At 50.6% G+C, this 24207-nt stretch overlaps 1 protein-coding gene and 1 long non-coding RNA gene across 8 annotated transcripts; one reads left to right on the top strand and one right to left on the bottom strand.

The window, feature by feature from the left end:
* Positions 1-383: 383 nt before the first annotated feature.
* Positions 384-23436, bottom strand: Cercam (cerebral endothelial cell adhesion molecule). 7 transcript variants are annotated; one of them, XM_087651298.1, is made up of 15 exons: positions 22963-23436; positions 14098-14208; positions 13083-13193; positions 10996-11106; positions 10770-10887; positions 9520-9654; positions 9199-9403; positions 6838-6957; positions 6484-6560; positions 6281-6387; positions 4905-5037; positions 2620-2747; positions 2242-2445; positions 1111-1363; positions 397-869 (listed from the first exon to the last, which is right to left on the bottom strand). In XM_087651298.1, exons 2-14 carry the CDS (start codon positions 14112-14114, stop codon positions 1111-1113), a joined length of 1719 nt encoding a protein of 572 aa, XP_087507424.1. In that variant the 5' UTR covers positions 14115-14208; positions 22963-23436; the 3' UTR covers positions 397-869. The 7 variants fall into 7 exon arrangements, with proteins under 7 accessions (NP_001402617.1, XP_087507424.1, XP_087507423.1 ...); XM_087651297.1 differs by lacking the exon at positions 22963-23436 and adding an exon at positions 17047-17987; XM_087651300.1 differs by lacking the exons at positions 9520-9654; positions 22963-23436 and adding an exon at positions 17047-17113.
* On the top strand, positions 11836-13337 carry LOC147995407 (uncharacterized). The gene is made up of 2 exons (XR_015684218.1): positions 11836-12610; positions 12803-13337. It is a non-coding gene; the product is annotated as an uncharacterized LOC147995407 (long non-coding RNA).
* Positions 23437-24207: the final 771 nt, after the last annotated feature.

The raw sequence follows: 24207 nt of genomic DNA, 5'->3' as shown, positions 1-24207 counted from the left end.
GTAACAAAGAGTACTCTGACCCACAAGGTTAACGCTCTACCACTGGGTGCCTTCTGCTGGGACTGTTTTTTACGGTCAGAGCAGAACCCTGGCTGTCCAGAGCCAGCTCTTGGCTTCTTACAGAACTAGAATTGCAGACACAGGGCAGAAAAGCAAAGGGCAGGAGTGAGAGTGTGAGACCCCGGGCTGGACTGTGTCCAGGCCCAAACTGAGAGCAGAGAACAGGAGCCCCTTCTTCTCAGGAGCTACATCCTCCATCCAACAAAAGGAACCAACCAGGAAGCAACTGCCTGCTAGCCTGACCCCCTCCTTCTCTGCCCTTCCTCTGTCCCTGGCTCAGAGGGTGTCCTGCCCAGGCCTGGAGAGACAAAAAGAGGCACAACTGTTAGTAAAAAATAAAGTGCTAATGCAGACAGCTTTTATTGAAGGCCTACTGTGTGTTGAGCACCAGGTATGCCTCCCATCTTCCTGCACTTTCCACCAGCCAGGAAAGAGGTGCTAATGAGCCCTAGATGGGAAGCGGGGAGGGAGCCGAGGCGGAGGTAGATGGAGGCAAAGTAGCTGAGTCCTCAGAGAGGCCAGGGTTCTGGGTTCTGTCCAACTTGAAACCCCCAAGGCTGAGGCCCCCCTGTCCTTGAGCTAACTGGGCTCTAAATTTATATGCAGAGTCAAGAGCCTTGGGGTCTTAGTCTCTTCAATGTGACCTTCAGGAACGGACTCTGTCTATGAGTGGTTCTCCCACCCTGGAATGGGTCCAGAGGGTAGAAGACTGGCTGAGCCCAAGCTAGCAGTCAGGTTTCCGATGGCTCTGTCAACTCTTCCTCTCCGCTCTCATTGCTCCTTTGGAGTTCCTGCTGGAACCTCCTGGGCTAGGGGCCAAGGAGCCAAGGGAGGGAAAAGGAAAGTCAGACAAAGATGTCAACAGCTGTAGAGACAGACAGACAGGTAGAGAGACAGACACAAAAACAAAAAGGAGACAAAGCTAGAGAAATCAGAGAGAATGAGAGAGAAGAGGTGGGTTGAGGATAGGGGAGAAGCAGGAGGAAGGAGAAGAGAGCTGAGAAGAAAAGTCGGGGCCATGGGCTGGTTCTCTTCTAGGTTCAGCCTCACCTACAGTTCATCCCTAGGGTGAGGGTGGAGGCTATGTCCACTGCTGCCAGCCAGGTGCAGGTAGGGGCCACGAAGGGTCTTTTGAGAGCCAGTCCAGCTAATGAGGCGGCCACTGTCGTCATCCCAAGGGGAGGATGTCTCCGTGTCACTGAGCCACTCGGTGTCTCCCGCATAGTGGGTGGGAGAAGCAAGCAGAGGCCTGGCTGAGAAGGCTTGGAGATCCCGAGGCCAGAAGTGTGCTTTGTACTGGTCACTGTGAAGTGGGAGAAGAAGTCTTAAGTGAACTCACACAGCCTCTCCCTGACTCCCACCTGGAGCTGGGGCCTTGGCTATCTGCAGTTCCTCTGACTGGCCCACTAGTCCCCACAGCTACTTGGGAAGTGACATTTTTAATATCCCATGATGAGAACAAGCAGGCTCAGTACAGGGACGTCATGGAGTTCAAAACCACAGGGACAGGGGCTGAGGAGATGTCTAGGCCTGTAGGAACAGTCACTACTAGTTCAGGGTTCCTGCACCCACATCAAGTGGCTCTCTACTGCCTGTGACTTCGGTTCTAAGGGATCTGATGCCCTCTGCTGGCCTCTTTGGACACCTGCACTCACATGCAAATATATACACAGACACATGTAATTAAAAATTTAAAATAAATCTAAAAATAAAACCCATGGGCTGCGGGGAGGGGAAGGGAGGGAATGGGGGCTTATGGACAGGAAACCGGGAAGGGGAATAACATTTGAAATGCAAGTAAAGAAATATATCTAATTTTAAAAAATGGGCTGGAGAGATGGCTCAGAGGTTAAGAGCACTGACTGCTCTTCCAGAGGTCCTGAGTTCAATTTCCAGCAACCACATGGTGGCTCACAACCATCTGTAATGAGCATCTGGTGCCCTTTTCTGGTGTGTCTGAAGACAGAGACAGTGTACAATAAACAAACTAACTTTAGTTTAGTTAAACTAAAGCCCACATGGACATGGAGAACACAGTGCCCACATCTAGCTGAGCCTGGCCCCTGGGCAACTCTTGGGTGACCGACACCATGTGGGTGAACATTGAACATCTGCCCAGTAAGGGGTTTTGCTTTGGGCTCCTGGCTAGGTTGACCCTGCCCTATCTAACCCAGGTCTCACTTTGGGTGACGATCAAACATGACAGGCAGGAACTCATCCACTGGTAGCATTCTGTGCAGAGGCTGAGAGGCCAACAGTTTGCGAGCGCCCGCCAGGCTTAAGGTGTATGCGAGTGTCCAGTAAGAGTACCCGGCCACCACGAGACCAGGCAGCCCCTCCACAGCCACCTCCTCCTCAGGGTTCACCTGCTTCCGGCCAAGGTAGCTGCAAATGATAGCAAAAGTGGCAGGAGTCCCTATAGAGGCCGGGGTCTCCTGGCCCTTTCCCAGATATGACAAGGTCAGTCTCTGTAGGAAGGGCTAGCTAGGACCCCGGCATAAAGAAGCAGGCCCCAGAGGCATATCCCATCTCCCTTGTCCTGAGAGGTAGCCTGCCTACATCAAGTCCCATGACAGCTTCTGAGTCAGCACATCCTCCATCAGCCGTTCCAGACGCTTCCGGAAGTTGTCCTCAAAGCGCACATCATCCTCGAACACCACCACCCGGGCCAGGCCCTTGGCAACCACCTGCAGCACACATGGCAGAGGAGAGCGCTTTGCAGCTTTGAGCTGTCCTGTTCCTCCCTGCCTAGGCCAGCAGACACTTCTTGGCTATGTGCCACATACCAAATCCTCACCGTATCATGGAGCTCCCCAAAGCATGCTGGGGCTCCCACTGCCTAGAGACTGAAATCCATCTCGCCATGGCATTCAAGGCCCTTGAGCTGGCGTGCCACAGTCGAGCTGATAGAATCCTGCGACAGTCCTGACTTTTGCTACAGACGCTGAGTACTAAAGCGCTCTCAGGGCCAGTGTGATTGCTCGGCCTCAGGGGAGGTCCTTGCTCTGTCATCTGAAGCCAGGGGTGGGTGGGGGGGTATGAGAGGAGACTTCACAAAATTACTCCTAAGATTATGAAGGAAAGCGACTCTCTGTAACTGTGGACGACAACATGGAAAGAATGTGTAATCAGCTGGTAAAGGGCCAGCTGAGTCATCCCCTCCGTCAGTCCACACACGGGAACCAGAAAAAAGATGGCGCGCACACACATTCGCTTCCTGACGAGGAAGAAAGGGAAAGCTAGGTAATGCACTCTGTCTCCTGAAGGGGGCACCCTCGGGCACCCAGGGCCCTCCAGTTCTCCTGCAGTGCCCCAGCCAGGGACTGAGGCTGAGTGCCCCAGCCAGGGACTGAGGCTGAGTGCCCCAGGGTCCCCAGCTTTCCCCTCCTGTCACACCTTCCCACCTGCAGGAATGTGCCCATTTCCTTTTGTCTGGAAGGTTCACTGCTCATCTGCGCCGCCAAGCACGGACAAACTTGTACATGTGTCAGAAACACCTCCACCTCCCCAACAAAGCGCAGCCTGGGGTCCCTCTTTTGATCTGTGTCACCCTCTAGAACCCCATGACGTCCCCCTCCTTTTACCGGTATACGTACACTTACATCTAGAGGGCAGAGGTCAATGTCAGGATCTATTTCTCTACTGCTAAACACCTTCTTGTTTGCCTCGTTTGACTTTTTGGACAGGGTTTCTCTGTGTAGCCCTGGCTGTCCCGACCTCACTCTGTAGACCAGGCTGGCCTCAAACACCCAGAGATCCACCTGCCTCTGCCTCCTGAGTGCTGGGATTAAAGGCGTGAGCCACCACTGCCCATCTCTTTTTTTTCCCCTCAATGAAGCGAGTTGGAGTTTATTAAATATAGTTTTTAAAATATTTTTAAGAACCTGGAGGTTCTAGTTCTCAGCTGTTAAGAGCACGTGACGCAGCAGGTTTGAGTCCCAACGCCCACATGGCAGCTCACAACCATCTGTAACTCCAGGTCCAGGGGATCTGACACCTTGCAAGGGCACTGTACACATGCAATGTACAGACATACACGCAGGCTAAACACTCACACACATAAAATACAAATAAATATTCTAAAAACTATTCTAAAAATTAGTTTAAGCATGAGGGTTAAGAGAATGTGGTTTTCGGGGAGAAGTAAGGCACCCGGTGTGTGAGCTTCAGAGAAGTCTCGCGCCTTATTTTTGAGGCAAGGTCACTCACTGAACCGGGACCTTTCATCTCATCTAGACTGGCTTGCCCAGCAAACCCACAGGATCTGTCCCACAATACCGGGGCTACAGATGTGACCCACTGTACTCAGATTTTTGTGGGCACTGAACTCTATATTCAGGTCTTCACGTTTTCCCAGCAAGCATGTTACCACTGAGCCATTTCCCCACCCATGGGATCTCTCTCTTACAGGAGTGAGACAGATATAGTTTCCTTGTCCCCCGTGTTACCAGGGAAGAATCCCCTCTAGGGAACAGGGACAGTGGGATAAACAACGTCATCCACCACTCAGTGGTGCCAGGGAAGTGTTGAACATGAAGGTTCAAAGGACACGCTCGCCCCTCACTCATGCAATCACTTGTGTGCCAGGCAACCAACTGAATAAGACAACCAGTCATGGGCTGGAGAGATGGCTCAGTGGTTAAGAGCACTGACTGCTCTTCCAGAGGTCCTGAGTTCAAATCCCAGCAACCACATGGTGGCTTACCACCAACTGTAATGAGAACTGATGCCCTCTTCTGGCGTGTCTGAAGACGGCTAAAGTGTACTTATATATAATAAATAAATCTTGAGGAAAAAAGGTCAATCAGTCCCTCGGCCATCCCTAAAAGGGCAGGCATCCTCACCTCTTCCCAGATGGAGTAGTGGCTGAGGAAGCAGCCCACCTCACCCTTGGTCAGGGTGCGGCCTGAGTAGGGGTCCTGGTAGCCAGGGAGCAGGTCCACACCAAGGTGCTTGAGGATACTGCTGTTGAGTGTCCTATGAGACACAAGCATACATGGGTGACAAGCACCAACCAGAGGGGCCTCGCCTGCTGAAGAGAATCACACAGGAGCCTGGTTTAAAGGATGACCCAGCTTTGTAACCCCTTCATGTGGCCTGGGCTTACAGAACTCTGGCCCCTTAAAGAAGGCTCAGGAGGATGGACAGGGAGGCACCACAGGATGAGCAGACAACAAGTTAGAGACTTTCTGAATCAAGGCCCAGTAAGGACAGATACCCTGCAGGGTAGGCAGCCATAATGGTGCAGGTTTATAATCCAAGCTCTTGGGAGGCAGAAGCAGGCAGATCTTTGGGAGTCTGAGGGCCCGCCCAGTCTACATAGTGAGTTCCAGAGCTATGTGAGTCCCTGTATTGAGAGGGTAGGAAGGGAAGAAAGAAAGAGGCAGACAGAACAAAGCAACCCCTGGTGCACCTGTGTAATCCTAGCTCTTGGGAGGCAGAAGCAGAAGGATCAGGAATTCAAGGTCATTCTCTTTTACACAGCCAATCCAAAGACAAACTTAGCTACCTGAGAACCTGTCTTAAAAAACAAAACCAAGGCAAGGACCACTGGGATACCAGTGGGTCAGCAGGATACAGTGTTTGATATGTGTATATATATATATATATATATATATATATATATATATATATATATATATGTGTGTGTGTGTGTGTGTGTGTGTGTGTGTGTGTGTGTGTGTGTGTGTGTATCTCAAAATATATTTTATATAGGGCTTGAAGCAAACAGCAGCTGGCATCTGGGACATGTGACACTGGCAGCAGTTGTAGCTTGGCCACTGAATCCCTGTGGAACACAGACTTCCCCCCATGCTCTCCACACTCCAGTCCCTCAGGGACCTAACTCTAGCATGGAGAACTTCCCTGAGGCCACCTCCCCCTGGCCAGGAGTTGGGTCTGGATAACTTTTCACCAGACTCTCAGGGACCACAGACACCGAGCATGCTTATGTACCAAGGAGAAGTAAGGCTGAGAGATGGGGCGGTTTCTCAGAGTTTACATAGTGGCAGTGAGAGCCCTCAACCCAGGGCCTGGGGGTGGGCTGAGGGAGGACATCCTGTCCTGTTGGCCTGCTCTGGCATTCCTGAGACAGCAGGACTCAAGTCCCATGTGGCTACCTCCTGGATCTATAGGAAGCTATTCAACTGGTCTGCTTGTCCACTCCGAGGATCCCAAGATGGCTGTCCTGATCCCCAAGCCACATCCCTGGGAGCCTCACCTGCCATCCACAGCATCTACCACCCGGGCAGAGATCTCCATCTCCCAGAGAGAGCTCAGCATTCGAGCCCGGCGCTGGGGTCTGCGGGCCAGGCTGATGACAAAGACCTGGAGAGAGTAGACATGAGTCCAAGGAGGGGAGATGTGAGCCCAAAGAAGGGTTTCTTATCCATCCCGCCCCAGTTCTGTAGGCCAGAGACTTACTTCATCAAACCCCATTTTGCTGGGCTTCTTTGGGGGCCGAGATACATGAGCTGAGGCCATCATGGGGGGCCCGTCCACTGCAAAAGGAAACAACAACCCCCAAGCCCCAGGCATGAGTCCTTACTGACCCCTGGTCACAGACCCCTGGGGTCCAGCCTCAGCTTCATGACTATGGCTCCAGCAGGACACCTGGCAGGACAGGCTCCCTGAGCTCCTGTCCCACTGTATAGATCAGAACACTGAGGAAAGGGCTTGCTCGTTGCCATAGTTCAGACCAAGGCTGGCACCCAAATGTGCTTAAGTCTATGCCTAGGAACGGAGCATTGTGGGAAGACAGGAAACCTCGGCCCTCACCTAGTGCTTCCAAAATCAGGTGGATAAAGTTGGTCTTCTCTTCCTCCAGCCCCTGGTGGGGTTTCACGCCTACATTCATGTATCCGTAACGATGGTCGTTGCACACGTGCACTGAGACCCCTGCAAAGAGGCTGTGTGAGTGCTGGAGCTGGAGCGAGGGTCTCACTAGACATTGTCAGTGACCCCAGTTTTCTCTGAGACTCAGTTGTGCCACAGGGGCTAGAAACTGGGCCGAACTTCCAGCAGTTCTCCTCTTGCTTGCCTACACACTGCAGACTTCACCAGTACCTCATAAACAAAACAATCAGTGCCCTTCCCTCCCTGACAATCAGGAAAGTTCTCCCCTCTCCAGATAGTCTCACAGCCTAGCCAAGCTTCCGTCCGGGTCCAAATCCCACTGCCACAGCCTTCTCTGGCAGGGCGCCCCTCATCACGGCCTTAATTTCATCCTTGGCTCTTCCTTGGGGTTGTTGGGAGTTTTTGGTAAGGGAAGGGAGATTGAGATAGGGTCTTACTTTGTAGCCCTGGATAGCCTGGAACTCCTCATGTAGACCAGGCTGGTTTTGAACCCACGGAGATCAGGAGTGCCAGAATTAAAGACATGTGCCACTATGCCCAATGCTCTTGGGATTGGAGTTCTCCCACTCACAGCCAAACATTTTCTTTCTAAGTAATTTTCTTCTTAAGAATAATTATGGGCTGGAGAGATGGCTCAGCAACTAAAAGCACTTGTTACTCTTGCAGAAGACCTGAGTTCAATCACAACCACCTGTAAGTCTGGTTCCAGGGCATCCAGCATCCTCTTCCGGCCTTCTCAGGCCCTACGCCCAAGTGATACACATACATACATATCACTCGAACACAAAATAAAAATAAATCATAATGCTAGGTGTAGTTGCACACGTGTTTAATCCCAGCACTGGAGAGGCAGAGGCAAGTGGATTTCTGAGTTCAACACCAGCCTGGTCTATATAGTAAGTTCTGGGCTAGCCATGGTTACATAGTGAGTCCTTGTCTAAACAGAATACTGGCAAGTTGGGGGTGTGGCTTGGTGGTCAAATGGCATGCACCAAAAAGTAAAAACTGGGGTGTAGCCTGGGTTCCATTCCTAACACCCCCCCCCCCACACACACACAGAGGCTGGTCTTAAACTTGGAGATCCACCTGCCTCTGCCTCCATAGTGCTGGGATTAAAGGTGTGTACCACCTCCACCCAGCACGAAGATATACATTACATAAAAAATCAACATCATGGCTGAGAAGATGGCTCAGCACAGTGGATCTGAGTTTGAATCTAACACACATGCAAAACAGCAACAACTAACAAAATAGAAAGGAAGAAGCCCTGGACATGTGTGTGCCTGTAAACCCGGTCGGGGTTGTAGGGATAGACAGAAGGATTGTTAGGGCTGAATGGCCACCAGCTTTAGCTCCAGGCTCTGCGAGAGACCCTGCCTCAAAGGAATAAGAGGGAGGGAGAGCGATGGAGCAGACACAGCCACTCCACCAGCGTGATCTCACTGTGCCAGTCTGATTGTGTGACCCTCTAGGGCAACAGAGCACTGGCAGGCTAAAGACCAGGTCTGCGCCCATCAGGATCCCAGGGCTGGCCATGTCTTCCTGTCCTGCCTCGCCTGCACTGTGCACCCTCACTGCACTCCACCACCTGCCTTCTTATGCTCCTTCCTATCATGGGGTCTTCACGTACTGGCCTTTCTGGTTCAAAATACTTCTTCCTGGGGAATGGAGGGTTGGTGCGGTGGTTAAGAGCACTTGCTGCCAAGGTTCGATTGCCAGAACCCACATGGAGATTCACCATTTCCTGGAGGCCCCAAGCATGCAAGTCTCTGTACAGAGACATACATGCAGGCAAAACACTCGTACACAAAATCAAGTAAATCTAAAAAAAGGAAACCCCTTTTCTTGCTGTTTGCTTCACTATTGCCTGCCACACTTTAGGTCTCAGCTCAAGAGTTTACTTCCTTCAATGAGATCTTCTCTGACTGAATCAACTCTAGGCTGAGCTGCCAGAACACCTATAATCAAGGTCTCCTTCCTGTCAGTGATGACTAACTGGACTGCAGGCTCCAGGAGGGCAGGGACTCCCTGATTACCACTATCCCCCTGCCCCCCAGTGCCTGTCACACAGTGGGTGCTGTCACACAGTAGGTGCTCCTGACAATGACAAATAGGAATGCCCAGTAGCCCATCTCCTCCACTAGGCGGTAGATTTAAGAAAGCCAGTGACCCAAAGGACCAGCAGGAGTTGACAGGATGAAATCTAGGGTGTAGACTGGCATGCTAAGCAGGTGCAAAGGCCCAGGGGTCTCCAAGGACTGCTGAAGAAGGCCTGGTCCTCACCAGCAGCCTGGCAGGCATAGGCGAAGACAATGATGTCATCAAAAGGCCAAGTATAGTTGGGATGAGGTGGGTAGAAGGCAAGTCGGGCTGTTTCCTCCGTCTGCAAGGATACCAGGAAGGTGGAGTGGACCATTGGAACCCGGAAGCAGCCCTGGCGCTGGCGGTTCTTAGTAGGGAAGTATTCAGCTGTACGGCGATAGTAGCCCTAAAGGAAAGAATGTTTTAGGCTGAGGCCCAAGCCTATCCTGGCCCAAAGGCCTTGATGCCTCAGGACCTATCCTCCCAAGACCTTGGGGCTCCTGAGGCCGCACCCAGTCTCACCTGTGGAGTGATCCCACACCAAAAGTTGGAATAATAGGTCTGGGAGTCCAGCATTGGGGCCACCACTGGCAATTGCCGATCTATGAGAAGCCTCAGTGTTTGGTTATTGGTAAGAATGTTGTCTGTGTCTGCGAACTTTGGAGAAGGACAATGTCACAGGGAATCCTGTTTGAGACTCAGGACCAAAGAGTTCATGAGTGGGAATTCCTTCTGGGTGGCTCTGGGTATCTACAGAGAGATCTAACCGGGGCCAGACAGAGGTGGCTAGAAAGGTAAGGCACTTGCTGCCAAGCCTGACTACCTGAATTCAGTCTCTGGGATCCACACAGAAGAAACCAACTCTGGAAAGCCGTCCTCTGACATGCACACATATATTGTAGCATGTGCACATATACATACAGACATGCATACATATATACATACATGCATGCATGCATATATACATATATACAGGATACAGATAAAGGGGGGGGGCTAACCATTTCTGACAAGGGGCCATTCTGAGACGCTGGCTTAGAATTCTGAGTAGAAGGCCCTGGGTTCAGTCCCCAGCTCCAAAAAAAAAAAGAAAAAAGAAAAAAAAAAGAATTCTGAGTAGAGCAAGTAGCAGATCTAAGTAGCTTATCTGAGATCTAGCTGAGACAGTAACTCCAAAGTAGTATCTGAGGGGTCTGACTAAAAGGACTGGTGGCTCTTGCAGAGGACCTGGGTGGAAACCCATAGACTATGTGGAGCTCATAGGCCCTCTTCTGCCCTCTGTGGGCTTCATGCACACGATACACAGACATACATGCAGGCCCAACACCCACCTTCAAAAATAACAAAAACAAGACTAAACCAGGTGGTTGCGGACCATGCTTTTTATTCTGGCACTTGGGAGGCGGAGACAGATGGAGCTCTGAGGCCAGCCTGTTCTACAGAGTGAGTTCTGGGACGGCCGGGATTACACAGAGAAACCCTGTCTTGAAAAACCCAATGAGCAAACAAAACAAAAATAAATATTGAAAAAAATCTAATCTGAGCTCTACTCCAGGGATCCAGGCTCGGTTTATACTCTAGGTATACAAAAGCTCAGGAATCTAGGCATGGCACATAACCTAGGACCTGTCAAGGAGCCAGCCTTAGTCTCTAGTATGAGCTTAAATACAGGGGTCTCAGCTCAGTCTCCAAAAGACCCAGCCTGTGGATGGTTTGGGTGTAAGCAGACTTTACTAATGCCTCCCGCCTCATCCCCAGCCAGGCTTCCTTACCAGGATGTAGTCAGCCCCCCAGTCCCTGGCAAAAGCCAGTGCTTCCTGTTTCAGCTCCATCAAAAACTGATGCCTTTCTCTGGTCCAGTGCTTGGGCCCCTGCTCATCTGGATAGGACCTGAAAGGGGGGGGCGAGAGATACTCTCATAAGAGAGGGGCTTCTCCTCTGGGGGCTGTGCCCTGGGGAATGGCTGTTCTCCATCCTCCAGCACCCTCCGTTAACCACCTGGCCTCATCCTCAGACTTCCAGACCACAGTCGCATAGTCCCGGCCCACGGCAGCCAGCCATTCCTGGAGCATCCCTGTGGTGTTGTCCACGTTGTGATCTGTGGCACCCCTGTGAGCACAACACAGAGTGACTGTCCTGAGAGCAATGAAGGAGGGTTGTGTGCTACCCTGGAGGTGTTGGAGGGTATGCTGTGTGACCTCAGGCACAGTCCACGACTCTCTGTACTTCACGTCCTCCCTTCTAATTCTGTGCAGTGTATTGTGAACCTAGAAATTTGTACATGCCAAGCAAGCCCCTGACTACTGAGCCACATCCTCAGCCTGTGTGCACTGGGAAAGACGGAAAGTCCCTTAACCTTAAGGATTGCACCTGCCACGATCCCTCACTTCTGTCTCTCTCCATGGCTCCACAAGTCAGGCCCTTTCCAGCCCAGAATCAGACAAAACACTCATTGCCCTTCTCTCCTTACCTAATTACCCTGAGCTGAAATTAGGATCACTCCATGCTCTGAACACCCCTGAGAAGTGCCGGTGGTCCAAGCTCTGTTACCATGGAACACAGCTTTCTCTCTGCTGGGGAAGGGGCTCTAGTAATGGAGGTGGAAGGCTTAGCCAAGAGCCCAGGTTTTAGAGGATGCTGTTCCTTTAAGCCAGTTCCCCAGATGTGAAGACTAACTACGTGTCAAGTCCTACAGGGGTGGGAACTAACTAACTCCCCAAGTGTGGTGACTGTGGGCAGCCTCCCCAGGCCACAGCTCCACCCCCAGCCCAACTTTGGTGTGCTATGAGTAGTCTATCTCCAGCCTCTGCTCCGGCTCCTCCCTGTTTTGGCTTTTTTAGACAGGGTGCTGTAATCTCTGATCCTAGCGTCCTATGAGACCGCACCCTTGGCTGTGAGAACCAGACAGCCCCTCTACCCAGAGAAGCTAGCAGTACCACTCCGGAGGGGATTCAGCCTGACACCCCTGCTCAGCATGCTGCCTGGAGCTGAGGGTTCCCTTCCACCTGCTCTCTAGAAACCTCCAGTCTGACTGGTCCTTTCTATGCTGGGCCCCAGGGGATTTCAGAGGTTCAGTCTGTTCTATGCCACATCAGGCAGACCACAGGTCTTCACCGCGATGTACTGCTAGCCCCAAAGGCTGGGTCAGAAAGGACAGGCCTAACTGAAACCCAAGGGAAGCCCGGGAAGCCTAGGAAGTCCAGGATGAGTAGAGAGCCCAAAGGAGTGGTGGTTGTCCCTGGGCTGTACCCTGGCCTCAGAGGTCTGTTCTTGCCCCTCGGGGGTTTAGGAATCCTGCTGAGGGGCTTGAGGCAAGTCTGGGAGGGAGGAGCTTGTCCAGAGAGTGTCTGGGCAGGAGGGAAGAGGCCTCCAGGTCAATAGCCGTCCTGGGTCCTGGGGCTTGATGCCCAGATGTACCCACCCCTGATCTCTCACCAGAGGGCCAGCCTGGCCCGGGGGTAGTCCAGGCGCTCCAGCGCACCCAGGTAGTGGGGCAGAGAGTGTTCAGCATTGCGGGCCAAGATGGCAAGGACCACGGTGGGTAGCGTCGGCTCAGAGCCACTGGCAGCCCGGAGCCGCGGCCCTAGCAGGAGCAGGAGCAGGAGCAGCAGAGGTAGGAGCAGTGCGATACGCATGGCGGGACTCCGTGGCTGTGGAGGGCCCCGGGTCTCCCACCTCAGCAGGGAGGGGGCGGGACAGGCGGGGCATGGGGGCGGGGTCTAAGAGGGGCGTGACTACTACAGTGGGGCCCTTGCACCCTTCTTGGGCTCCTGTACGCTCTGCTGCTGTCCTCTTTTCCGCCCAGGCCCTAGATGTCCAGTGGCAGACACCTGCTCCAGACGCGGCCTGGGGTCCGCCTTCGCCGTGTGGACCTCAAAAGCCGTGGGTACAGAAGGGAGTATCCGGGGGCCATGGTGGATCGCTTGCACCATGAGCATTCATCTCACTCCTGGAATACTGACACCCAGGATTCGGGGCTCCCTGACCCTCAGCTGTGGACCCGGGAGACTACAGGGAGCCCTGTTCCCGCCCCCCTGCTCCGTTTGAGGCGCCCTCTGGCGGCCCCAGGCAGTAACTCCACCTACCCTGCAGATGACGCGATGAGCTGGAGAGGAAGCCTCAGATTGGTGAAGAGGATTGGGTGCAGTTGATCTGGCTGCTTCCATGACCTCGCATCACCTCCACATGCTCTGGCCCTTAAAAAAAGCAAAGCCCTTCTTTCAACTGTTTTCTAATACAATAAAATTAGAAATTACATCTTTAATCTTCCAAATAAGATCTAACCAACATCATCACATTACTTGTCAGTTTGACTCTGAGGAAGATTTAGTTTGATATAATGTGTGTTTGTTTTTTTCTTTTGAAAGAAGGGCTATTTGGGAGGGGATGCACTTGGTCCTGAGGAGACTTATGCGCCAGAGAAGGAGGATATTAGAGGGGTGAGGTGGGAGCGGGTTGGTGGGTGGTTGAGTACCCTTTTAGAGGCGAAAGGGAGGGGGATGGGATGGGGGCTCCTGGAGGAAGGACTGGGAAGAGGGACATTGAAATTAAATAAATAAAATAATTAATAATTAATAATAATAGTAATAATAAAGAAAGCCAAGTCCACTCCAACTGAGGGTAGGACTTGGAGGTCAACACAGAACCTCTGATAGTGACCCATTCTCCCCTCAAAAATAGGAGATATAACCTCCTTTGGGACAGAGCAAGTTTTAGGTTCCTGTTAGAATGAAAAGGAATCTCCAACCTTTCTTAGGAGAGAAAAAAGGGGAGGGAAAGGGGCTTAAGAAGTTCCAGCTGAGTATCTATCACCAACGTCTGACAGCCACTTTCCCCGAGTCTCCGGATTCACACAAGTAAAACCAGCCTGATGACAGATAACTTGAGGGTTTGAGAATGAATGACCTTGAGAATGAATGCATTTGAGGCTCTCTCTCTGCAGGGAGCCTGAACCAGGTTGGAAGAGAGGCCTCTATATCCACCCTCCCTCCGCCTGAATGGTCTGCTTTTGGCCTCTTCAGGACACTAGGAAAGGGAAAGTACACACTACCTGTATCGAGAGGGGATGGAAGGAGCAGGTTCAGCAAAGAAAGGGCTTACCTGATGATGAACAGCATCCCAGGGGCTGAACCTTGGACTCAGATCTCGAGCTTGGCTTCCTGTTGGGCTATGGCCAATGGCCCAACAATGAGAAGGGCCCACGGAAACATCCTGAAGGGAAGGTAGAGTCCTCTCTTTTGCATTGCAGTCTCTGGCACAGGGATTCCCTTTCTGCATCCTACACATCTAGAGCCATTGCCCATTAGCGATAGGGGTGCTTTGGTCAGAGTGCTTATGACTCCTCCCACTAGCCCTGAAACATTCAGAGGCCAAAACCTAGTCACCAGTGTCATGATATTGAGAGAGGAGAAGCTGGAGAGATGGCTCAGAGGTTAAGAGCACTGGCTGCTCTTACAAAGGACTTGAGTTCAATTCCCAGAACCCATTTATCACCTAACAACCATCTGTAATTCTAGTTCCAGGGGAGTATGAGAATTAAATTTTTTTTTTAAAAAAAGGGAGACACTGAGCCTAGTAGACCACACTTGTAATTCTAGCCTGGGAACCTGAGCCAGGAGAATGCCCAGGCTGGGCTATAGTAAGGCCTTGTCTCAAAAATAATCAATTAATTAAAAAGTGGGGCTGAAAAAAAGGCTCAGCACTGACTATTGTTCTGGAGGACCCGGGTTCAATTCCCAGCACTCACATGGAGGCTCACAACCATCTGTAACTCCAGCTCCAGGGGATCCGACTGCATCTTCTGGCCTCTGTGGGCAACAGGCAATCGCAGGGTGCATATACATACAAGCAGGCAAAATAGTCAAATACATAAAATAAAAGATATCTTTGGGGTTTTTTTTTCTTTTTTTTTTCTTTTTTTTCTTTTTTCTTTTCTTCGGAGCTGGGGACCGAACCCAGGGCCTTGCACTTGCTAGGCAAGCGCTCTACCACTGAGCTAAATCCCCAACCCCATTGTTTGTTTTAAGACATGGTTTCCCTGGTTGTCCTGCAACTCCCTCTGTAGATCTCTGGGCTTGAGCTCTGAGATCTGTTTACCTTTGCCTGCCATGTGCTGAGATTAAAGGGTTACCTCCCCTCCCCACCTCTCTCTCAAGTAAAAATAAAAGGGACCTGAGAAAGGTCCTCAAAACACAAGATGCCAACTGTGAGGAACTGTGAGGAACAGGTTCTCACCAGACACCAGATCTTCTGGATCTTGACCTTGGTTTTTGCAGCCTCAAAAATTGTGAGCAAAAGCTTTCTTGAGCTAGGTACCAGGGAGCATACCTGCACCTTGGAACTGGATAGCTGGAGGCAGGGGAACCTGAGTTCTAAGACATCCTGCAACTACGTTAGCAAGACCAGTTTGGGTCAGGCATAATGGTGCACATCTATTATCCTGACGCTTGGGCATATCTCAGGAAAACAAACAAAACAGGCATGGACTGGGGGTAGCTCAGTTGGTAACCTGACTGTCAGACAAGCATTGGAACCTTTGTTCACATTCCCAGAACTCAAATAAAAACTGGGCACAGGCACACATCAGTAACCCAGATCTGAGGGGTTCAGGAGGATCCCTGAAGACCTGAACATTGCTCGCCAGGTGATGTAGCCAACTCATGAACCCCGGGTTCAGTAAGACTCAAAAGCTAAGGTGGAGAGGCTGAGGAGATAATTCTAGGGATAAACGCTTGCCAGGCAGGCATGAGAACCAGAGTTCGTACTCCGAGGATACAGTTAAAGCTGGATGCCCAGGTGGTCCCAGAACTACAGGGATGTGGAAGACAAGAGAACCACAAGTTCCTGGGCCAGGAAGCCTGGTGCGTGCTGAGGCAAACAAGAGACACTGCCTCAGATGAGATGCAGGGTGGAGCTGACACCTGAGGTTGTCTTGCTGCGCTGAGATATTACCAGCCCCCAAGCCCTGTGTGTTTTGTTTGTTTTCCTGAGACAGGCCTGAATGTCAGCATTACCAACCTGTACCATGCCTGGCCCAAGCTGGTCTTGCTAGGTAGCTGCAGAATATCATAGAACTCAGATACAAACCTGAGAACACACACACATTTTAAAAGCAGAGATGGAGCAGGTCTTTAATCCCGGCACTCAGGAAGTTGAGGCAGGCAGATCTCTGTGACTTAGAGGCCAGCTTGGTCTACAAAGTGAGTTGCAGGACAGCTAGGATTACACAGAGAAACCCTGTCTCAAAATAACAACTACAATAATGTGGACAGAAATCAAGGAAGACACAAATACATACCCCCCTCTCTTACACAGATATTCTATATCTTTTATATATATATATATCTAGATAGATATAAGAAAGGAGGGGTTGGGGATTTAGCTCAGGGGGTTGGGGATTTAGCTCAGCGGTAGAGCGCTTGCCTAAGAAGCGCAAGGCCCTGGGTTCGGTCCCCAGCTCCGAAAAAAAAGAACCAAAAAAAAAAAAAAAAAAAAAAGAAAGAAAGAAAAAGAAAGGAGACGAAGAGAAGGAAGGAAAGAAGGAAGGCCTCTGAGAAAAGTAAACAAATATACGTTTAAATTTCTGCGGGTCGCTAGTCCAAACAAACTAAGATGTTGATTCTTCGATTGCCTTCAGTCCCCCCACCCCCAGCACACCAACAATCCCAGCTGCTTCCTTCCTCCTACCCGCCCCCACCTCCTGGGCCATCCACTCCTGTCTGGCATTGCTCCTGTTCCCCACAGCTTTCCCCATCAATCCTGCCAGAGACCTTGTAGAGCCCAGCAAACATCCAGGTATCCACCCAGCCCTGTAACCCTGTAACCCTGTTCCCTGGCTCCTGCTCTCTGTCCTCAGTGTCATTTCAAATGTCCTCAACTCTATCCCTGACCAAGGAGCTCCAAGCTGTGTTTGGGAGAAAAGAGGTGGCTATGGGCCAGCAGCCTCCAAAGGCTCCACCCCTTTCCCCAAGCTTCTGTTGTCTTTTACAATTTAAGAGGTACCCCCTCCTCCCAATGTAGAGCCCCAGCCTCCTCCATCCCTTTACCTACCCACAATCTCTGCTCAATTCCTCCTTCCAAATTCCAAAGGACTTTCGTCTTTCCCAACAGTGAGATGTCTGTGAGGCCTGTGCAGCAACCTCTCTCCCTCTAAACTTCTAGAATGGAAAAAAATCTTTCATTTCCATTCACTACTTGACCCACACAACAAGGCTGGCCCTGAGAACAGCGTTCTCCAGCTGCCCCAAGTGGATTCTTCCTCCTCCAAAAGAACTAACAGAGAGCCACACACTTTCCGAACCCCTAACTTGTACAACTGACTCTCCACTTGTATACAAACACAACTGTCTCAAGATAGAACCCAGTCTTCCGCGAAATCTAATGTCCCTGCCCTTCTAGGAAAGGGCACATCTGTGCACCTAGTCCCTGGAAGAGGACACCTGAGTGTCTGTCCTTGACAGTGTCTCCTGAATGGCCACCCTCCTTCTGCATCCCACTAGGTTCACTCACGTGGACACTGTACCTCTCAGTGCCACCATGACACACGGACACTGACACACGGACACTGTACCTCTCAGTGCCACCATGACACACGGACACTGACACATGGACACTGTACCTCTCAGTGCCACCATGACAAACAGACACTGACGCACAGATACTGTACCTCTCAGTACCACCATGACACACAGACACTGTACCTCTCGGTGCCACCATGACACATGGACACTGTACCTCTCGGTGCCACCATGACTAGGCTTTCTCTCTGGCACTTACCCTGTCCACAGCCTTTCTGAAATGACAGCTGGTGTGACTGGGATACCTGTAACTCAGCTCTCAGGAGGCAACATTGGGCAGGAAGCAGGAGTTCAAAGCCACCCTGAGCTACAGTGGAGCAAGATCTCGTCACAAAGAAACAGCCCAAACCCAGGGCTCTGTCTTGTCTAGCTCCAGAATCTTCTTTTGTTCACAGCTTTGGAAGCTAGCAAGTCTAACACAGTGTCTTCGGAGGGCCTATTCCTCACGGATGGCGGGGGCCGCTGAGATGGCTGAGTGGGTGAAGGGGCTTGCCACTGAGCATGACAACCTACGTTTGACCCCCAGGAGCCACATGGTGAAAGGACAGAGCCAAATCCTGAAAGCTGTCCCCTGACCTTGCACGGGCATGCATGTTCACACACAAAATCAATCAATAAAGACAATAAAGAATGCATTAAAACAAACAAACAAACAGCCAGGCAGTGGTGGTGCACACCTTTGACCTCAGCACTCAGGAGGCAGAGGCAGGTGGATCTCTGTGAGTTCGAGACCAGCCTGGTCTACAGAGCAAGTTCTAGGACAGCCAGGCTACACAGGGAAACCCTGTTTCAAACAAACAAACAAACAAACAAACAAACAAACAAACAAACACCATGGCTGGACAAAGAGTTTGCCTATCTTGTGAGGCTCTGGGTTTGCTTAAGGGCACTGGAAAATCAAGTTGGCACTGCCCTCAGCATAGATGTCAGGCCCTGTGTTGTCTGTCTGTGACTTTCAACCTGCCCCAATCTTCTGCCCCGTCCAAACTAGACACTTTACAGTTCCCAGAAGCCTTCACACTTTGGGCTTTTGCACGTGGTTTTTCCTCCTTGCTTTTCTGGCCCCTCTGCCTGAGTTCATGTCCCTTCCTGAAGAGCTGGGATCTCAGTTTGGGTTCCCTTCCTGACAAGCTCTTCCTCACGTCCTTATCTGGGGGATGCAGCTCTGCACGGTATCCTTCGAGGGCCTGTCCAGTCAGAGGGTATGTAGCCAGCACAGGCTCCTGAGGTACTCTAGGGTGAGGACACACAGGTGCAAAGGCCCCGAGTGCTGGTGAGCAGAAAATGGAAGGAAGCAGGCAAACCCACGAATGTGTAATTTCAAGGCATGGCGAGTACTTGAAAGAAAGAATGCCAATTAAGGGCGACGGGCGGGCAAAAGGTCCTGTGATAGGACGGGCAAGAGGGCCAGAGTAGCCAAAGCAAAGGGAAGATGGAGAGGTGGGACTCGGATAGGCCATCATGGTCTTCTCACCCAGAGCTGGGAAGAAGCAGGGCAAGATTTTATTTTATCTTATTTAATTTTATTTTACTTTATTTTAGATAGGGTCTTTCTATGCAGCCTTGGCTGTCCTGGAACTGTAGACCGGCTGACCTTGAACTCAGAGATCTGCCTGCCTCTGTCTCCCCAGTGCTGGGATAGATGTGTGATATTATGCCTGTTTTATTTTTGAACTTAATGTTGCTGCTGTTGTTGTTAAGCATGTGCATGGGAGCATGCATGCTACAGTGCCTCTGGCTACACAGGGCACTCTACACACACTTATATACAAACAATAAAAATAAACAAATCTAGAAATGAAAGTCACTGAGACAGATAGGCTGTCTCAGGCCTACAACCCTAAAACCCGGGAGGCTGAGACAGGAGGATTGCTTTGAATGTGATGCTATCCTGGGCTACATTGTAAGTTCCAGGAAAACCTAAGCTACAGTGTAGCCTGAGCTACAGTGTGAGACAGAATCAAAAGAAGGGAGGGAGGGAGGGAGGGACCGAGGGAGGAGGAGGTGGAGACTGATCTACCTGGGGCTCTACCTCAATGGTAGCATGCTTGCACAAGGCCCTGGGTTCAGTCTCCAGTCTAGGTGTAAGCAGACTCCTAGTATAGAGATAAGGATTAATCTCCAGAGTTCGGGGCCATCCTTGACAACATAAGGAGTTTCAAGTCAGCCTAGACTACATGAGATCTTGTCTTTAAAAAAGGAAAAAGAAAAAACCAGGTATTGTGGCACCATTTGTATTCCTAGCAGCTGACTTGGGAGGCAGAGGCAGGGTAACCACAAGTTCAAGAACAGCCTGGTCTACAGCTGGGCCCACCAACGATACATGCTAAGACTCCGCCTCCAGACAAACAAAACGTTTACATGGTAGTTCATGCCTGTAATCCTAGAGGTCCAAAAGAAGAGGCAGGAGAGCTTTTGAAGCCTGCCTGGTGTACATTGTCATTGGTGTGTGGTGTTGCTATATTAAAAAGAGGAAAAAAAAAAAAAAAAACTAGGGCCAAGGACATGGCTCAGCATGTAAAGACACACATCGCTAATCCTGATGACCTGAATTGGAGTCCCAGAATCCATTTGATAGAAGTAGAGTGACAGGTACAGATCTTCACATCACTGTACACTGTATACACACACACACACACACACACACACACACACACACACACACACACACACACCCCATGAAATTCTTTAAAAATAACTGAAACAAATTGAGGAGTGGCGGACATGCCTTTAATCCCAGAAGTTGGGAGGCAAATCTCTCTGAGTTTGAGGACAGCCTGGTCTGCCTAGTGAGCTCTAAGACAGCCAGGCCATAGTGAGACTCTGTCTCAAAAAAAACAGGGGAGGGCTGGAGAGATGGCTCAGTGGTTAAGAGCACTGATTGCTCTTCCAGAGATCCTGAGTTCAATTCCAGCAACCACATGGTGGCTCATGACCATCTGTAATGAGCATCTGGTGCCCTCTTCTGGTGTCTGAAGACAGAAACAGTGTACTCACATACATGAAATAAATAAATAAATCTTAAAAAAAAAAAAACAGGGGCAGGGGATTTAGCTCAGTGGTAGAGCGCTTACCTAGGAAGCGCAAGGCCCTGGGTTCGGTCCCCAGCTCCGAAAAAAAGAACCAAAAAAAAAAAAAACAAACAAACAAACAAACAGGGGAAAAGAGGTAAAACAAAACAAAAAATTGACCTGGCTGAGCATGGCAGTACACCCCTCTTGATCCCAGCACTCAGGAGGCAAAGGCAGGCAGATCTCTGTGAATTTGAGACCAGTTTGGTCTACAGAGTGAGTTCCAGAACAGCCAGGGTCCCTCGTGAGATCCTGTCTCAAAGAAAGTGTGTGTGTGTGTGTGTGTGTGTGTGTGTGTGTGTGTGTGTGTGTGTATTCTGGCTAAGGGCTATACAGTAAGACCCTGTCTCAAAAGATAATAACAATAACACAATTTTAATAGCAGATTTTGGGTTCCCTGCTTGGGAGAAACAGGTCTGCCAAGCAGCAGTGAGGTGGGGAATCCCATGGACCTGGTAGGTTGGATGCAGGAGACTGAGGACAAAAGATGACCCCCTTACATGGGGCAGGCTAGGTACTGAGTGGGGAAGATGGAAGAAAATCAGGCCAAATGGGAAAACCTTATTCCTCTGACCTTATTTAGAGCTGCCTTTTAGAGCTGCCAGTAAGAAAGCATGCACGAGACCCTTCTGCTCTGACTTCCACTACAGATACCCATTTTCCCATCCACATTTCTAGTCCCAGGCTAAGCAGAGCCTAAGGACTATGTGGCCCCTCCACAGATGTATGTGGGGTCTCTAATGGAGGCGAGATCACCAAGTGGCAATCCACCTACGGTCTTTTGGCTCCTACAATGATCATGAGCTATGGTCTTCTGGGGAGGGGAAGTTAAGGCAGAGTCTTATCATGTAATTCTGGGTATTCTGAAACTCACAATGTAGGTCAGACTGGCCTGGAATTCTTAGATATCCACCTGCTTCTGCCTCCTGAGAGCTGGGATTAAAGGTGCCCAGCTATGAGATGTATTCTTAAAAGTGGTGTAGGCTAAGCTCACAGAAGTTTGGAATTACGGTGCTCACCAAGGTAAAATTCTTAGACCAGTAGCTTAGGCCTCACCTGTGCAAATACCAGCTGGGCAGGGCAGTTCACACTTATAATCCCAGCAGCAGTTTGGATGCTTAAGGACACAAGACTGTCACAAGTTCAAGGCCAATCAGGGTTAGGAGTAAAACCCTGTCTCAAGCATTGGTTCCTCTCCCTTCTCTCTTTTGTACCTCAACGTACAAAAGCTAGGATTTGTGGAACAGGCTAAAGCAGGAGGATCATTTGTCTGAGGGCAGTATGGCCTGCATGGCTCCACCATCTTCATAACAACCCTACTTTATTAAAAAAAAAAAAAAAAAAGCAAACATTACCCCCATCCCCCAGCCTAGGAAGTCTGAAACTCTGGGAGTGGAATAAAATGAATTCTTTCCTTTTAAAAATCAGTCTTTTTTTGGAAACAGTCTTACCATGTAATGTAGAATGGTCAGGAGCCCTGGACCCTTCTACCTTAGACTCAAGAGTTCTGGAATTCTGGTTTTACCACCAGGTCAGAGATCCATGCTGGTTCTATCACTGACCTACCCACTAAGCCATCTGCTTTAGTGGAAAGTTCCAGGTCATTTTGACACAGGCTGAGTTGGAAACTGCTGCTGCATGCATGCTGAGCCGCCATGCTTCTCTAGAAAATAGTCACTCCTGGAGCCCAACAGGTTAAGAAGATGCAACTGATGCTCTCAGGGTTTCCGCCTCTCAGCAGTTTTGTGCCCCTCAGCCACTGTAATTCTGCACAAAACCATGTGGTGGCGCCAGTACCCCAGGGCTTGATTCAGTTGGCTATCCTGAACTGGAGACCCTGGAAGAACTGTCCCCTTCCCATTGGGAACTTGAGCTTTAAGACCTTTAAGATGTGGTGCCAAGGGGCAGGTCCTTTGCCAGGGAGAAAAGGTGATACCAGAAAAGTGTACCAGCCAGAAGCTGATACACTCAAATTGGAAGGGGGTAACTCTGGCGCAGTAGGGCGCTGAGCTAGAGGATAACCCCTTGTTCACAGAAGAGGTAGGGGTGCCAGGCCTCTGGGACTTGGAGGTAAAAGCTCAGATGGGTAACTCTGGCCCAATGGAGTCTTGCCACACGCCATTTAACCTTCTGCCTATCCTGTTCAACCTGTCTATCCTGGTTCCAAGTCCTGCTTCCCCGCCAAGGGTAGATACAGGCAGCCCGAAGGTAGACCAGGGCTTTAGTCAGAGCTCAGGCTGGAGTTCTCACAGCCTAGCAGCCAGGTAGGCTGGAAATGGGGACTCAAAGCAGGAAGGGTCCTTGGATGGAGCTCTTACCAGCTGTCAGCTTCCCGTCTCTTGGGTCGGAGGCTCCCTGGGTCCCTGTCCTGCTCTGTGGTCACGGAAGCCCACGATCCTGGCCAGAGGATGAGCCTTCACCCTGCTCTGGATACAGTTCCACAGACCAGGAGACCAGCCTGGACACCATCCTCACCTCTGGTTCCAAGCCCACTTCCAAGAACACCCAGGGAAAAGCAGATACTTGTACAGCCTAGTCTCCCCTGTCCTCATCTGTCCTATTTGACAGAAGACTGAGACCTCAGATCCCAACTGGAGACACTCTTGCCCAGTCTGTTTAAACTTAACATACTCTGGATTCTGTTCTAGAAATTAGCCCACACCCCTCCTGTCTCCTGGGTACCCACCCAACACCCACATGCTCTGAAGACCCACCCTCTCCCTCTTGACTATGCTTTCCTCTTCAAGGACCCCAGATGTGGTGCTGTCCTCTGAGGTTCTGCCTCTGCTCTTAGGAGGCTGAAACTAGGCCAGCTGTTTTCCCTAAGTGGCCAGCTGTTTTGCCCATCGGAAAGTAGTCTGACTCCTCTGCTAAAGTCGTTCGTTTCTAGGTTGCAGCGTGGCAGCCCTACTGGGCCAGGGCCTGGGAGTGGTTAACTCCTCTGGTCCAGGCTGCAGCTTCTGCCTCCCAGCTTTCTGCATTCCCCAGACTCAGTGGGGACTTCTAGAGACCTTCGAGAAGGCTAAGTATGACTTTCCTCAACTCCTTCAACAATTGCCATCTCCCTCCCCGCAGAGCCTTGTCCCCAGGTGAATCTTCGTGAGGTCCAAAGGGATAAATGTTACCAACCCCTGTTGGGAATGATTATACCAATGATAGCTGTCCTCAGCTGTTAGCCTTAAAGCCACCATGAGTTTAACTAGGTGCCTCAGTGGCTCATCTGACAACTTCGTTTTGATAACTCTGTGGCATAAGTTATTATTTATTGACTAGAAAAGCAGGAAAGGGGGACTGGAGAGATGGCTCAGTGGTTAAGAGCACCGACTGCTCTTCCAGAGATCCTGAGTTCAAATCCCAGCAACCACATGGTGGCTCACAACCATCTGTAATGAGATCTGATGCTGTCTTCTGGTGTGTCTGAAGACAGCTACAGTGTACTCACATACAATAAATAAAATCTTAAAAAAAAAAAAAAAGAAAAGAAAAGCAGGAAAGCCAGTGTGAGTAATCTCAGTCACCAAGAGTTGGTTGGCGCAGCCCTAGAACAGCCTCTGCACTACCAT

Source organism: Rattus norvegicus, chromosome 3, assembly GCF_021556685.1.
Source record: "Rattus norvegicus strain SHRSP/BbbUtx chromosome 3, alternate assembly SHRSP_T2T, whole genome shotgun sequence".
NCBI lineage: Eukaryota > Metazoa > Chordata > Mammalia > Rodentia > Muridae > Rattus > Rattus norvegicus.
Note: the sequence above shows the minus strand (reverse complement) of the source record. Positions and strands in the feature narration are given on the sequence as shown.